Source organism: Lampris incognitus, chromosome 13, assembly GCF_029633865.1.
Source record: "Lampris incognitus isolate fLamInc1 chromosome 13, fLamInc1.hap2, whole genome shotgun sequence".
NCBI classification, from domain to species: domain Eukaryota; kingdom Metazoa; phylum Chordata; class Actinopteri; order Lampriformes; family Lampridae; genus Lampris; species Lampris incognitus.
The window spans coordinates 20,906,752-20,922,951 of NC_079223.1; the positions used below are offsets into that span (position 1 = coordinate 20,906,752).

Genomic DNA, 16,200 nt, shown 5'->3' on the forward strand with positions numbered 1-16,200 from the left:
GCACGTCCTCTGCGCGCACGGGAACCTGATGATAGCCGCGCACCAGGTCCACCTTAGAGAAAATAGTAGTACCTGCCAGGCGTATGGAAAAGTCCTGTATGTGTGGGATGGGATAGCGGTCATTGGCGGTGACGTTGTTCAGGCGGCGAAAGTCGCCGCAAGGCCGCCATGACCCAGCCGCCTTGGGCACCATGTGAAGCAGCGAGGCCCACGGGCTGTTGGAACGCCTCACTATACCCAGACACTCCATGATGGCGAACTCCTCCTTAGCTATAGCCAATTTTACCGCGTCGAGGCGCCGCGCGCGCGCAAAAACTGGCGGTCCCAGAGTGGGAATGAAATGTTGTACCCCGTGTTTAGTAACCGCGGTGGAAAAGGCAGGCGTAGTCACCGATGGAAAATCCGCCAGCAAACGCTGAAAAACATCCCCTAATGCTAAAAAGTTAGCGTGTGTTAACGGCCCGGCTCCCCCTGTCTCGCACGGAACAGTGGCGAAAGACACAGCATCAATTAAACGGCGGTTTGCAACATCAACCAGCAGACCATTAGCACACAGAAAATCCGCGCCGATAATAGCAACAGTAATGGCGGCCACTACAAAGTCCCACTCAAAATGGCGCCCGTGGAAGCAAACAGTCACCAACCTTGTGCCAAACGTCGCAATGGACGAACCGTTAGCTGCACTTAATTGTGGGCCGCCACCTTCGGCCAACCTGTCTGTCTTATCAGGAGGGAGTAGGCTCTTTTGCGAGCCTGCGTCCACCAGAAACCGTCTTCCTGACATCGTGTCCTTAATGAAGAGCAGCTCACTACGTCCGCCAGCGCCCACAGCTGCTACTGAGCGCTGGCCCTGGAGTTTCCCGCCGCCTCAAACGTGCACGGAGGGACGCTGCGCCTCGCTTTGCCGCCGAACCGCCGGTGGAAGAAACAGAGGCCTCTCCCGCACCGTCTCCGGGCAGTCACTTCAGCCACCACTGCCGGGTCCGCGTCCTCCGACGTCGGCTGCAGAGGCTCCGATGCCACACTCTGCACAGAGAACCGTCTGGTAGCCAGCAGGACCCGATCGGCCTCCTCAGCCAAACCTTGGCAGTCACCAGCGGCCAGACACGGGGAGTTAGCCAAAGCCGCGCGCACAGGAGACGGGAGCTGGCGCAGGAAAACGTGCGGGAAAAGGAACCCACCTTCGTCTGAGCCTAGCAGCGACAGCATATTGTCCATGAGATCCACAGCCGTCCCGTCGCCCAAACCGGATAGGGAAAGGATTCTATCCGCCCTCTCTGCGGTAGATAGGCTGTAACTCCGGAGCAGAAGATGTTTGAGGGCGACGTATTTATCGTGTTGCGGAGGGGCGCGCAACAGCTGCATGGCCCGGCGTGTGGACTGCTGGTCCAGCGCAGCGACGACCAGATAGTATCTGGAGTCGTCCGCGGAGATTCCACGCAGGTGGAACAGCGCCTCGACATGCTGGAACCACGAGGCCGGGTCGCTCTGCCAGAACTCTGGGAGTTTCACAGCCGCGGCGAGAACGGCCGGCTGTGAGAGTTGGGGCGGCGTGGCCGAAGTGGATTCACACTCCTCTTCTGCTCCAAACATGTTCAGTTCGGGGTCACCAATGTGGCAGGAATGAGGAAAAACACAGGAGACCAAGGCGAGTTTGATGTTTATTCCTCAACTCCAAAAACCAACTGCAGCAGGAACAACCCTGCACCGGCGAGCCCGGGAACGTAAACCACGCCCCCAACTCACAGTCCTGCTGGGTGAGAGGCATAGCCCCTAGTGTCCGCCACTATATATATATATATATATATATATATATATATATATATATATATATATATATATATATGCATGCAGTGGACTGGGGTGTGGGCACATCTGTCTTGAATCAGTATAATTGGCTCAAGGTTAGTTAAGTTGCCTCCGTACACCAACGAGGACACAGAGAGCCCCAGCTTTGATGGTACCTTACCACAATACTGTTGTCCAAACAGCTGTCCTTTACGGAAACCACACTGCTCGCTCTTGTTATTTTAATACCATTAAATTTCTTTTAGTCTTATTATAAATTTGAGTAAAATTGTCACTCATTTCCTTTATTCACAGGGATTTTTCATGACATTGCATTGTCAGACATGGACTACTGCAATGATAAAAAGGACTCAGAGACACTGAAAATGTTGCCTCCGTTTAGGTTTAAATCATGCTGCAGTAAATGTGCCACCATATTGGAGGTGCTTCCTCACTTGCATTAAATTTTCTTGCAGTTTGATGTCCTTCTGATTTGTCTGAGGGAGCTTTGCCACATTTTAGAGCATTTGCTCTGCTCAGCCTTCATAAACTGTCTACTTGCTGTTTTGAAACACAACATAACCAGTGATGAGGCAGCAGGTCCCGGTAGTTGAGTTGAATGTTTTGTAGTCTTTTCTTCGTGCTTGATTCATTTCATTGAAACTATGCATTCAGGTTTTCATAAGCAGCTTCGAAACTCGTGTGTCTCAATGAAAATCTGCGTTTTGGAAATTTGAAACCCATTCCAAGTCAGAACCAGATCGCAATACCCAGCCCTAGTTTTGTGTTGCATTTTTATTATTTTGGTGTCTCTCATAGTCCCTTAAGGCGGCACGGTGGTGCAATGGTTAGCGCGGTCGCCTCATAGCAAGAAGATCCTGGGTTCAAGCCCCGGGGTAGTCCAACCAGTGGTGGATCTAGAGATTTTTTCCTCGGGTGGCAAAGGGGTGGCAAGACTGTGTCCCAGAGGTGGCAGCTGCCACCCCTTGCCACCCTGTAGATCCGCGCCTGTGAGGGGGAGGGGGATTCTAAATCGGCGACTTCTGTTTGAGATGAGTTTGGTGCGGGTCTCATTGACCTTCACCATGCATGTGCATAAAATATACTTTAAAAAACATATTATCTGATTTATAAATGGGGTGGCAACAGGGGTGGCAAGACTGTGTCCCAGAGGTAGCAGCTGCCACCCCTTGCCACCCTGTAGATCCGCCCCTGAGTCCAACCTTGGTGGGTCGTCCTCTGTGTGGAGTTTGCATGTTCTCCCCGTGTCTGCGTGGACTTCCTCCCGGGGCTCCGGTTTCCTCCCACAGCCCAAAGACATGTAAGTCAGGTGAATTGACTGTACTAAATTATCCCTAAGTGTGAATGTGTCGGCCCTGTGATGGACTGGCGGCCTCTCCAGGTTGTCTCCCTGCCTGCCACCCAATGACTGCTGGGATAGGCTCCAGCATCCCCGTGACCCTGAGAGCAGGATAAGTGGTTTGGATAATGGATGGATGGATAGTCCCTCAGGTTTCTTTTCACTTAAATTTGTCCCTTTTAATCTGTTGGCTATGCTTTTTTTTTATACCGTTGTGAAACACCTTGGGACCCTTGTTCATAAAAGTGTTTTACTTGCTTGACTCTCACGGTGAAAGTCCTGGTGCAGTTAGTACATAAAAAGGTTCCTGTCTTCTTCTGTCTCATTACACCTTGCCAGAAGTGTGCTCTGAAAAGATCATAACACTTTTAAAGCAAGTGATATGATCTGTTACATTTGTTGGACATTTTAAAAACAGGCTTCATAAAAACTAACATTGCTGTTGGAAGCCAGACTCTAAAGTATAGATATGTAGTAGTAGTATTAACACTTAGTGAGTTTTACATTCTTGGCAAAAATTTCAGTTGGCGTACAACTGCTTCTTAAATGAAATACTTGATTTCTATTTGCTCTGATTTCCCTCTTGATGATAGAAAGTCAAATATCTAGGCATTTCCATGGTCAGTACAGTAACTATGAGAAATTAGTCTACGACCTCAGTTTGCCACTTATTGCTTTAGGCAAGGCGTGTGAAATGATAAATGGTTTGATAAACCCCTTTGTGTTCATCTCCTCTCTTTGAAGCAAATTGAAACAGCAACACAGTTTGTGTTGAGAGAGTCTTTTCATCTCCAGGTAATCCCATTGCTTACATTATATCTGAGCTGTGCAGCAACAGCTTACATTTGCCTATTCCCACCCCTCACCCCCATTTGTGTTTCACTTGCTGCCAGAGGCACTTTAGACTTAGACTTTAGGCTTTATTGTCCCCAAGGGGAAATTCCTTTCCAGAGCACTGTACACATCAGACAACAGTACATACAACAGCACACAGTAGCAACATACAATGATAGACAACAGGACACACACTGGCCTGTTCAGCAAGGCCTATTGTTTAAGGTGGGTATGGCTGCAGGGATCAGGCTTTCCCCAAAGTGAGCCCTTCTGCACCTCAGTTCTCTGTACCTGCACCCTTAGGACATCAGGGTAAGGTGGTGATTGTGGGTGTGTGATAATCCTGTTCTATTGAGGTTGAAATATGTGCAGTGTCCTTATTGTTTAGCTCTGTGAGGTTGTGTGTAGGGAGACCAATTATCCTGGCAGCGGTGTTTGTTATGCGTGTGAGTTTGGCCCGGTTAGTAACGGTAACAGATAACCCGTTGAAGAAGCAGGGTGAACACTACAGTAGGATGGGCTAAATAATGCTCTGGTACAACAATAAGAGGAGATGGGGGTGGGGGGGGGTGCAACATAGAGTCCTTTAAGCTTGTGGATGACTGATAGTCTTTGGTGGCTCTTTTTTTGGTGTCATTAGTGTGCTGGTCGAAGCTAAGTCTATTGTCCAGTGTCATTCTGAGGTATTTGATGGTCGGTCTATTGGTCACAGGTCGGTAGGTCGTCAGCTAAAGCCCTTAATACTTCCAGATTGTGTCTGAAACAAATAAGTGGCCTCAGCAGCTTTGATTTCCTGGAATATCATGCCATCTCCAATAGGTTGTGTGCTGTGTGAGTGTAAATAGTTTTCTGTCTATAGGGGAGCAAACACTTAAACATTTCCTGTGACTTGTGACTTTTTACTTGGTTGAAACAAGCCAAAATCAGCAAGGTTTTAGTTTAGATCAAATTTATCAGGAATTGGGTGGATATTGAATCAATAAGCCAACTGTGGCTATAAGCCAAATGCTGGTAGATTAACATTTTGGTTTGAGGAATTTATAGCACCCATTAAGTTTAAAAATTTAAACAATATCACAAGCCACTACTTATAATACGTGCAAGAGACTAAGTCATGGCAGACAGTTAACAGAGGTAAATATTTCTGTCTCTGGAATAAAACACATGAAAGCTTGGTAATGAAATATAAACGTAAAAATATTCCATTAAAAAACATTCCACTATCTGCTTTTGGCCAAGTAGACAAAGTATCGGTAATAGTGGTGTAGAGTATATGAAAAGCTTATAGCATCTTCTCTGTCTTTCTGTTGCAAAGAGAGATGGTTCATGACGGGACCGATCCAAATGACAGAAAATTTTGTTTTCTGCTTGGGGGATTATTATGGTTTGTTTGGAGAGGGATAAGGTGGCGATAAGTTAATTCCTTGCTGTGGAACCTCTCTGTTTTTACTAGGGTGATCATATGGGGAGGTCAAATTCAAAAATAAATGACAGCCCAAGGGGGGGGAGGGTGCCCACATGTGTCTCAAATAGGGGTGTCGGGATATACCGGTATTGACAATAACCTATATTTTTAAATGGTGGCGCAAATTCACGTTTGCAGCGGCCTCACCTAGTGTCAGAATTTGGCATCAACAACATGAAAGCATGGATCCATCCTGCCTTGTATCAACGGTTCAGGCTGGTGGTGGTGGTGTAATGGTGTGGGGGATATTTTCTTGGCACACTTTGGGCCCCTTAGTACCAATTGAGCATCGTGTCAACACCACAGCCTACCTGAGTATTATTGCTGACCATGTCCTTCCCTTTATGACCACAGTGTTCCCATCTTCTGATGGCTACTTCCAGCAGGATAACGCGCCATGTCATAAAGCTCGAATCATCTCAGACTGGTTTCTTGAACATGAAAATGAGTTCACTGTACTCAAATGGCCTCCACAGTCACCAGATCTCAATCCAATAGAGCACCTTTGGGATGTGGTGGACCGGGAGATTTGCATCATGGATGTGCAGCCGACAAATCTGCAGCAACTGCGTGATGCTATCATGTCAATATGGACCAAACTCTCTGAGGAATGTTTCCAGTACCTTGTTGAATCTATGCCACGAAGGGTTAAGGCAGTTCTGAAGGCAAAAGGGGGTCCAACCCGGTACTAGCAAGGTGTACCTAATAAAGTGGCCAGTGAGTGTATGTGTTAGTATGGATATATGTGTTCGTGTAGTTCTTGTAGTTTTTGGATATGTGTTTTTGTCTTTGTTTTGCACTGCTGTGGGCTGGGGGAAACGATGTTTCATTTCATTTCATGTACAGAAGTGCCATGAAATGAAATGACAAAGTGTTTGTGATTCTGATTTCTCATTAAAAAATGAAATATTGATGTCATGTTTAATCATACACACGGTTATACTGTGCAAATAATCCAGTGCCTATTAAATAATTTCCATTTCTTTCCGTTCTCACTTTGTCCCACCAAGCAGTCCAGGTGCACGATGCCAGAGGTAAACAAAAGACATGGCTGATCATGATAAACTGGTTATTTTATTAGCAAGTGCATAAACAATTGAACTGCTAGCAGTGCAGTCTCCTTGCATATCTAAACGAAAAAGGAATAACGTTTGTGCAGAGAAGATAACTTTCAGAGATTCTTTACCATAACCAGCTACCTAATAATGTTGTCAACATATTTTTACATCAATTTACATGCAGAACAGGTTTTACTATATGATGGTATGTATTATTTTAATCAACTACATATTATTTCAATTAAATACAGGTAAATATACTTTACGTTGCCTTTTAGCTAATGGTTTGCCATTAACGCTGTGCACCTTCGTGGGTGCTGCCATTGTTGTGTGATGTCAGACAACTGCTTCTGCATGAAGTCGGGGTAGATGGCTTTGCCCTGAGTTTACAAGTGGGAACTCCGACTTAGAGTGACGTTCCATTGTACTTTTTCCGGTATGAGGTCGGAAAATCTTGATGTCCGAGTTGTCTGGAACGCAGCATTAGACCACCACTTAAGTCAGTCTTCCCAGGCCTTTGTGCCATGTCCATGTTTGTTATATCTGTGCATGTGTGTCCCCGTGAAAAGTCATCTCCTCTCATCATCTTGAGGAATCCATTGAGGATCCGACAGCTAAACATGTCCAGAGACTCGACAACAGCTTAATAATCACTCACCATGGTAACCGTGAGGCGGTGAAAGCCAGGTGACTATTTGTCTTTTTTTGTGTACCTTTTTCCCCTTGACTAAAGCTTTGGGGGTTTGTGGATTTTTGTTTGTGAGTTAACTGAACTGAACTGCGGTTGGCAATACGTCCTTGTTTTGAGTTTTGTTTGTGGGATAACCAGGAAATCCCGAAGTGGGGTATTTTTGTTGAGTGAATTGAACTGAATTGAACTGATAATTTACTTTATATTATAATTATAATTATAATTTACTTCATAAAATGAACTATATGGAACTTTTTTTCTTTCCTTTTTGCTCTAATATAACCTTTGAAAACTGACTGGTGGTGTGGTTGAGTTAAATTGAATGTTTTATTTCCATGCCCTGCAATTAATTATAAATGTATTTGTGTTGTAAAAAAAACAACAACAAAGACAGGGGTTATGTGTATTCTGAATGCATGTATTCTTTGTGTGGTTTGACATTGACTCAGACTGGTTTAAAGTTTGTCAAACTGCTACACTAGCTAGCTACTACCACAGTGTGTTGCTTCTACTGCCACGCAAAATCATGTCATGAAAAATGAAAAGAGGAAAAAGTAGGTGAGGACATGGTCAGTGGACATTAAATCCCTGTATATCAGAGTGAGGGCGGCACGGTGGCGCAGTGGATAGTGCAGTTGCCTCACAGCAAGAAGGTCCTGGGTTCAAGCCCTGGGGTAGTCCAACCTTTGGTGGGTCATCCTGGGTCGCCCTCTATGTGGAGTTTGTATGTTCTTTCCATGTCTGCGTAGGTTTCCTCCGGGGGCTCCGGTTTACTCCCACCATGTAGGTCAGGTGAATTGGCCATACTAAATTGTCCCTAGATATGAATGTGTGTGTGTGTGTGTGTATATGTGTGGGCCTGGCGGCCTGCCCAGTGTGTCTCCCCGCCTGCCGCCCAATGACTGCTGGGATAGGCTCCAGCATCCCCGCAACCCTGAGAGCAGGATAAGCGGTTAGATAATGGATGGGTGGATATCAGAGTGGTTGGTTGTCAGCCGGTGGTCTCACACACAAACTCTGTCCTGCTCCCCACAAGTGATGATGTTCCAGGTGACATTGTATTGATGGCAGATCTTAGGCCTTGTGGAGCTTCTGTTTATCAGTTCATCTGGTTGCCTTTTCACCATCCATTAAGTGTAATCATTCTTTTAGTACACTTTTGTACAGTTAGGGTAACAGACTCTCTCTCCACCTCCCTACACTCGTATTTTGAGTCTAATTCATTTGCCAAAAAGAGACAAAATGCACAATAAACAAAGTTAAAGATGAATTTGACTGATAGCCTTATATTTTTTCCAAAATTTTCTATAGATATCACGATTATATCCTTATCATTAATTTTTTTGGCCATGATAGTTGTGGGGTGAAAATCTAATACTGTGACAGCCCTCGTCTCACACTTATGACGTAGTCACTGACAGATGGTGAAAGACATGAGCAACGTAGTGCAAATGTGTAGTATAATCTGTTTTTCTGCACGTGTGCCTTTGTGTGTGTGTGTGTGTGTGGGGGGGGTGTGTGTGTGCGCGCGTGCGTGTGTGTGTGTGTGTGTGCGCGCACACAATTTAAAAGCACAAACAGCAAATTAGAAGCTCTCCGATGATTTACATGTTCAGCACAAGCCTTGAAAAAAAAAACGGTAACAAGTTGCTTTCAGCCTTTTCAGGCAAAAGTCCTCATTACACTTCACCGGTTTTAGTTCATTATTTTTCCTCTCGCTCCCCTCTTAAACGTTCTGTTTGAAATGTATGCCTCAGTTAATAACAATTACACACATGCACATGGGTTGGTGCCTGTGAGTGTATGTCATTTCCTGTCTGTTGTACATTTTCGTTGCCTGCCTACTAAATCAATATTGTGTTACTGTCATGCCGGTCCGTGTCTGGGCTAATGCAGCTGTGACTTGGGACAGTTTAAAGCCTCCTTATCTCTGAACTTTTCCTGCAGACTATACAAAGTTGTGTTTTTTCCCCTCTTTTCTTTTTACTCCCCTTTTTTAAAAGTAGGTGGACATGTGGAGCTCTATCAAAATACACCACCTCTTAACAAAAACACCCTTTTCTTAAGGTGACACGTCTGAGTCTCGAAATATTAATACCTAAAGAGTGTTGTGTCCTTTGTTGTAGATTTTACTCCAACGAACAGGCCAAATAAGACCTTCACTTGGCGGAGGGAAAGGAGGGATGGAGGAGGTTGTTTTCCTCTCATTATCCGTCAGTACCTTGGCTTTACCTTGACCTGAGCCGTCCAGTGTTTTATTACAGGCCTGTCTCCATGCCAATTGGAGAGAAAAAGAATACACAAAGTCAAATAGAGGGGGACACATGAAACGGTGGCCTTGTGAGGACTTGAGTCCAAACCAACACACATGCACTAATCCCCCCCCCACACAGACAGACAGACACACACATGCAAACTCACATGCACATATACAGATATGCAGGCACATGCACTCACACACACATGCACACATCCATGCACAGACAAAAGTACACACAAAGACATACAATCAACCAACCAACACATAAACACACACTGCACATTTACACACACACACACACAAACATACACACTAAGACATACGAATACAGACACTAATGCGCACAGGAAGACAAGGGGGGGGTGTATTATGTTCTTGGTGTTTGTACCTCCTCAGACTGTGTCTGTGCATGAGAGATTAAATAACTGATAACACTCTCCATGCCATATGAGCAGTCACGCTTTACTCTGCAACACCATGCTATGCCATTACATGGGCACCTAAAATATAGGTCCTTATCTCTGTGCCTCTAATCCTCAGCAGGAGTATCTGATTAGCTCCCTCAAGCCAAATTTGGCCATCCAGGAGTTTTCTGTTTGGCATTAGAAGTTTTCAGAGGGTGATAAGACTTTCTATATTTTCTCTGCTTTGACAAACTTTATTTACATCCGAGGTTTTGATTTTGAGATAGCATGCTTTTTGCAAGGCAGAGGAACAATGGCGATATTGGCCCAGGAAGCTGTAATCTACTATTTTCAGATCTTTAAAAATTAGTTCTTGTGCCCACTATTACTGTCTAACATTTGTTCCTCTTCACAATATCTTTAAACACCTCCACCAGATGGTGCAGGCACCTGGTTTGATAGCTTCAGGCTCAAATATTCTTTTCATAGCCTTTTTTTTTTTAAGCACTTTTTCTCCCCAATTGTACTTGGCCAATTACCCCACTCTTCCGAGCCATCTCGGTAGCTGCTCCACCCCCTCTGCTAATCCGGGGAGGGCTGCAGACTACCACGTGTCCTCCGATACATGTGGAGTCACCAGCCGCTTCTTTTCACCTGACAGTGAGGAGTTTCACCAGGGGGACGTAGCGCATGGGAGGATCACGCTATTCCCCCCAGTTCCCCCTCCCCCCTGAACAGGTGCCCCGACCGACCAGAGGAGGTGCTAATGCAGCAACCAGGTCACTTACCCACGTCTGGCTTCCCACCCACATGGACAATTGTGTCTGTAGGGATGCCCGACCAAGTCAGAGGTAACACGGGGATTTGAACTGGCGATCCCCATGTTGGTAGGCAACGGAATAGACCGCCACGCCACCCGGACACCCTTTCATAGCCATTTTTGATTCCTGCCTTTTCCAAACAGTCATTTGAATTTAACAAAGAGAAAGTATGCACGATCAAACCAGTGTGTTGGGTATTCCATGACTTTAGGCTGTTCGGCCAGTCTGCCATGTCACATCATGTGTTTAGATGTGCATGTGCCATTTAACTGCTCGTGCTACAGTTTGGCTTTAAAAGAGTCTTTTTTTTGTGTGTGGTGGTTTTGACTCTATTATGTTGAAAAGGGAAGAGATTGGGTGGGTAGGAGGAGGGAAAGACATGTGACAAAGCTTTTGCTCAAGATGTGAACCCAGGGCATTGCAGTGTGCTCAGACCTGAGCCCACATACAGCGTGCTAGCTGGATAAGTAACCAGGATTCAGCTTCACAACTAGCCATGTGTCCCTGTGCAGGCTTCACCAAGACATGTTCTGGTCCAGTGATAATACTCAATGACTGAAGTCCTGATTTTGATCGTGGTTTTGGCTCCACTTTATTTACCTTTTCTCACCCCTCTCTCTCTCTTCCCCCTCCCCTTTCCTGTGCTTTCTCTATCCTTCTCTCCCTGTCTCTTTACTCCAGCTTGTAAGTGCAATAACCACGCCAATGTGTGCCATGTCAACACAGGGAAGTGCTTCTGTACCACCAAGGGCATCAAGGGCGACCAGTGCCAACTGTGAGTAGATATATAGACTTTTTGGCTAATGCTCTCTTTATTGCTTTAGCAATTTGGCTACCTGTGGCCCTGATGACCTTATGGGTGGGACGATTACTTTCAAAGCATGATAATGGATATCTGAATATACATCTCCCTTGTGTGAATGTTTATCAACAGTTGTGTTAACAGTTTGTGTTAACACGCGTATTAACACTTCCTCAATACACACTCCCTCGCTCTCTCTCCCTCTTGCGCGCTCCTGCTCTCTTTTACATGCACATACACACACGCACACACACACACACACACACACACACACACACACACACACACAAACACAAATACAAACACAAAAAATAGACTTTTAGAGTGTCATCTTGCAAAGGTGAATGGGTACTCTGTGTGTGTGTGTGTGTGTGTGTGTGTGTGTGTGTGTGTGTGTGTGTGTGTACATGTGGGCGAGTCTTTGTGTGTGTAATGTAATACTGTGTGATATGGTTGAAAATGTCATCACAACTAAAATTTAACATCAGAAACAAGCAATTTTTATCATGCTATTTACAAAGTACTCTTTTTGTGCTCAAGTGCAGTGGGTTAATATTATCTCTTAATGGAAGATGAACAGTTAAGAGGATTGACCCCCCCCCATGCTTTTTTTTTCTGGATGCCAAATTATGCCATTTTCCTCAATTTGTGCGTGGTGACTGCAAATAATAAATTGATGCAGAGCAAAAGAAAAAGAGTCAATTATAAAAGATGGCCAGCAGGAATATAATTCACTTTCAGTTATTTTTTTATAATGCTATTTTGAACACAACAGCCATCAGGAATGTTAAAGTGAATTAAATCGTTATTTAAACACAATTTTAGCTGCATCCTCTTAAACTAGCAAACACAATACCTGTTCAAAAAAAAAGAAGAAAAAGTTCACAATCGCAACATGGGTGAATGAGCTATAGTCAACTGAAATATATGTGGAACTATTTTACATCGTTTCCATGTTTAAATAGTTTTGTTGTTTCTCTGTTGCTGGTCAGTGCAGTTTCCATGAGGCAGGAGATTAAACAAACGAGATCCTAAATCATTCAGTCAAAAGGGGGGAGACGGTTGTCATGAGACAACATTAAGAAGTGCAATTAGCTCTTCCAAGAGTCCCTGTGGTTTATCTAATTATAACAAGTGCAAGCTAAAAGTTTGTCAGTCAATTTGCAGAGCAGTGTTATTGCACGTGTCTGTGAATGTTCTCATTATTGTTATTGCACGTTTAGACAATTACTATGAAATAACTGTGAATATTGCTGCTCAACTTACAGCCATCACATATGAATTAACATTGTGTTTTAGAGATTTTGAACATTGAAACACTGGATGGAAAAGCTGCATTTTGCCCTTGGCCCACATACGTATCTGCTTCCCGTAGATTCGTGCTTCCAGTTAACCCTACTTACCCTTACTAGGTAGCTTAGCTTAGCTTAGCTTAGCATAACACAAGAGCTGTGTGATTGGGTCCTCCATTATTCATCTGTATGCTGTTAAACATGAGAGGAAATCTAAAACAAACATCAAAAACAATCGACCTGTGTTTACACGGGGCAATTTTTTTGGGGAGATTTATCAGTATTGTTATATCGTATGACACTGTAATAATAGATATGTGTGTGTATCTCACAAGATCCTATCAATGTTTATGTTGCTATGTGCATGTGCCTGACCATTTTTTGTCGCTACTTGTGCTTGGGAAAGTGTCAATATCTTTGTATTTGCAGAGATCTCTACATGCTTGTGTCTGTGTAAGTTTGTGTATTTGCCCCACCTTCTGTGCAAGGCTTGCTTGCTGCAGCACTCAATATCATAAGCGGCCTGGCTGACCAGTACACAGCAGAGACGGACTTAAAAAATGCTGCACCAATAAATCCACAAGCTAGAGAGTACAGGCAGGGAGGATGCTGGTGTGTGTGTGTGTGTGTGTGTGTGTGTGTGTGTGTGTGTGTGTGTGTGTGTGTGTGTGTGTGTGTGTGTGTGTGTGTGTGTGTGTGTGTGTGTGCGTGCGTGAAGTGTATTTGGTTGCGTATGTGCAGTCTAGGTGTGTTTTCACTTACTGGTAATAATGTGCATGTGTGCATGCATGCATAAATGTGTTATTGAGTTTGGGGATGGATGGATGTACTTTTGTAGATGTGTTTGCAAATTTTGCAGACACTGAAAGGACTGTACACTGTGATGAGAGAGGGAGAGAGAGAGCAGGGGGGGACAAGGAGAAAGGAAAAAATCTAATAAATAATATCTCTTGTCTTGTTCATGAGTGAGGGTTGGATGGAGCGGGAGATTGACGATGGAGCGGGAGATTGACAGTGGATTGGTGCAGCATCGGCAGTAATGTGGACGTTGTACCGGACCGTTGTGGTGAAGAGGGAGCTGAGCCGGGAGGCAGAGCTCTCAATTTACCAGTCAATCTTCCTTCCAATCCTCACCTATGGTCATGAGGTTTGGGTAGAGACCGAAAGGGTGAGATCGCGGATATAAGTGGCTGAAATGAGTTTCCTTCGTAGGGTGTCTGGGTTCAGCCTTAGAGATAGGGTGAGGAGCTCAGACATCCGGGGGGAGCTCAGAGTAGAGCCGCTGCTCCTTCGCGTTGAAAGGGGCCAGTTGAGATGGTTCGGGCATCTGATTGTAATGCCTCCTGGGTGCCTTCCTTTGAAGGTTTACCGGGCACAGCTAACTGGGAGGAGACCCCGGGGTAGACCCAGAACTTGCTGGAGGGACGGACTACATGTCCAATCTGGCCTGGGAATGCCTTGGGATCCCCCAGGAGGCGCTGGTGGGCGTTGCTGGGGAGAGGGACATCTGGAGTGCCTTACTTACGTAGCTTGCTGCCACCGTGACCCGACCGCAGAGAAGCGGCTGAAGATGAATGAATTAATATCTCTTGCTCGTTTACCCCATCTTTAAAGATGATTTTTTTTTTTCAATTTTGATGTGTGACCTCGTATTTTTGTTTGACCCTTTATTTGGTGTGTGGGTAACTATTTATGCCTGTGTTTGTTTCAAGATGAGAATGTGAGTAATTAAGAGTTTATTTATGTAGCACCTTTTTAAAACAAAGTTACAAAGTGCTGCACAAGATACAGATAACAGAAAAAATAAACAGCATGCACATACAGTTATTTACAGAAAAGTGAAAATTACAGCCCCATTACAGGGAAGGCAAGTCAGTAGAGATGGGTTTTGAGAAGTTTTTTAAGGCTGTTTACAGACTCAGCTGATCGAACGGAGTGGGGTTTCTGTTCCAGAGGGACGGGGACAGGGGGGGGGGGCGTATGGCAAAAAAGCACAGCCACCCTTGGATTTGCAGAGGGAGCGGGGTATAGATAAGAAACCCTGGTCGGAAGATCTGAGTGGCCTAGAGGGGGAGTAAGGATGCAGAAATTTCAGGAATGCATAAAGGGGCAAGACCATGTAGGGGCTTGTATGTGATAAGCAGTATCTTGAAGTCTATTCTATAATTCACAGGGAGGCAATGAAGGGATGCGAGGATGGTGTGATGTGGGATCTAAGATTGGTATTGGTTAGCAGCCTGGCTGCAGTGTTCTGCAGGAGGCAGGCAGGTCAGGGCTGCGTGGCTGAGACAGGAGAAAAGAGCATTGCAGTAGTCAAGACGTGAAACAAACAGGGTATAGTGATTCCAGACCTTTGGTTGATAGCATTGATTTGATTTTTGAGATGTTCCAGAGTTGGAAAAAGCTGATTTGCACAAGCTTGTTTATGCGTAGGTCGAAATTCAGATTTCGGTCAAAGAGTACACCCAGATTTCTCGAGGAGGGTTTTACATTGGTGGCCAGAGGCCCGATACAAGGTCTCACTTCTGAGACAAACTTATTAGGACCAATATGTATGTGTACTTGTGTGTTTACGTTTGTGTCTTTGCATATTCTTTTATGTTCTTGTAATAAAATGAGAGAAATTGGTTTGGTAAACTCTTATCTCACATTATTATTGTCCTGTAGTGCTTTTGTTCATTTGTTTGTAGGGAGTCCATTATGATCTCTTAGTGGGGCCTCCCACTAAGAGGTTTTATTGGCTTTAATGGAGACAGAGGCCTCGCTCTATTAAAGCTAATTGTTTGTTCATACAGTATGTCTGATTTGTTCCTTTCATTTTACAACACGTTCTATTTTGTTTCGAAAGCATAAAGGTAGTGATAATTATCTATGTTGTCGTGGGCAGTGGTTGTGGTAGAGGCAGCTATCACAGCATCTGTTGTGGCAACTCTGTATTGATGATACACTAATTATCATTATCATTATTATCACATTTCTCTATTCTATTTTGGCATTGTTTTCTCGTCATTTTACTTTGGCTTATTGCATACATACAATACACACACACACACACACACACGCACACACACACACTCAATCTCCCCATCTCTTTGTCAGTATTTGTTGCTATATTGTGTTATTACTGATGTAGACAGTCAGTGTGGCTTGTTTTTGGTGTCCCTAGTTTAGGTTTTGATGATGATGCCAAAGTGAGTGCGCGGAATTTTTGAACGGCCATGTGACCAACCTATTCTTTTTGATTTACTTTTTCTTTTCTTTTTTTTGGCCAGGCTTTGAATTGGGGTGCTCCTTTTCAATGTACACCAATGTTTCATTATTTTGATGAAGGCTTTGAAAAAAATAAAATAAAAGCAATAGCTTGTGTTAGTTTGTATGTGTGTATGTGTGTGTTATTAAATCTGTTTGTTGGGCTGTGTATATCC

The 16,200-nt window shown here is 44.4% G+C and overlaps 1 protein-coding gene across 1 annotated transcript in view; it reads left to right on the forward strand.

The window, feature by feature from the left end:
• atrnl1a (attractin-like 1a) overlaps positions 1-16,200 on the forward strand; it is a 436,027-nt gene that overhangs the window by 155,132 nt on the left and 264,695 nt on the right. Inside the window, exon 21 of the mRNA XM_056291780.1 lies at positions 11,363-11,456. Within this exon, the coding sequence (XP_056147755.1) occupies positions 11,363-11,456 (94 nt within the window). The remainder of the gene's footprint in view (positions 1-11,362; positions 11,457-16,200) is intronic.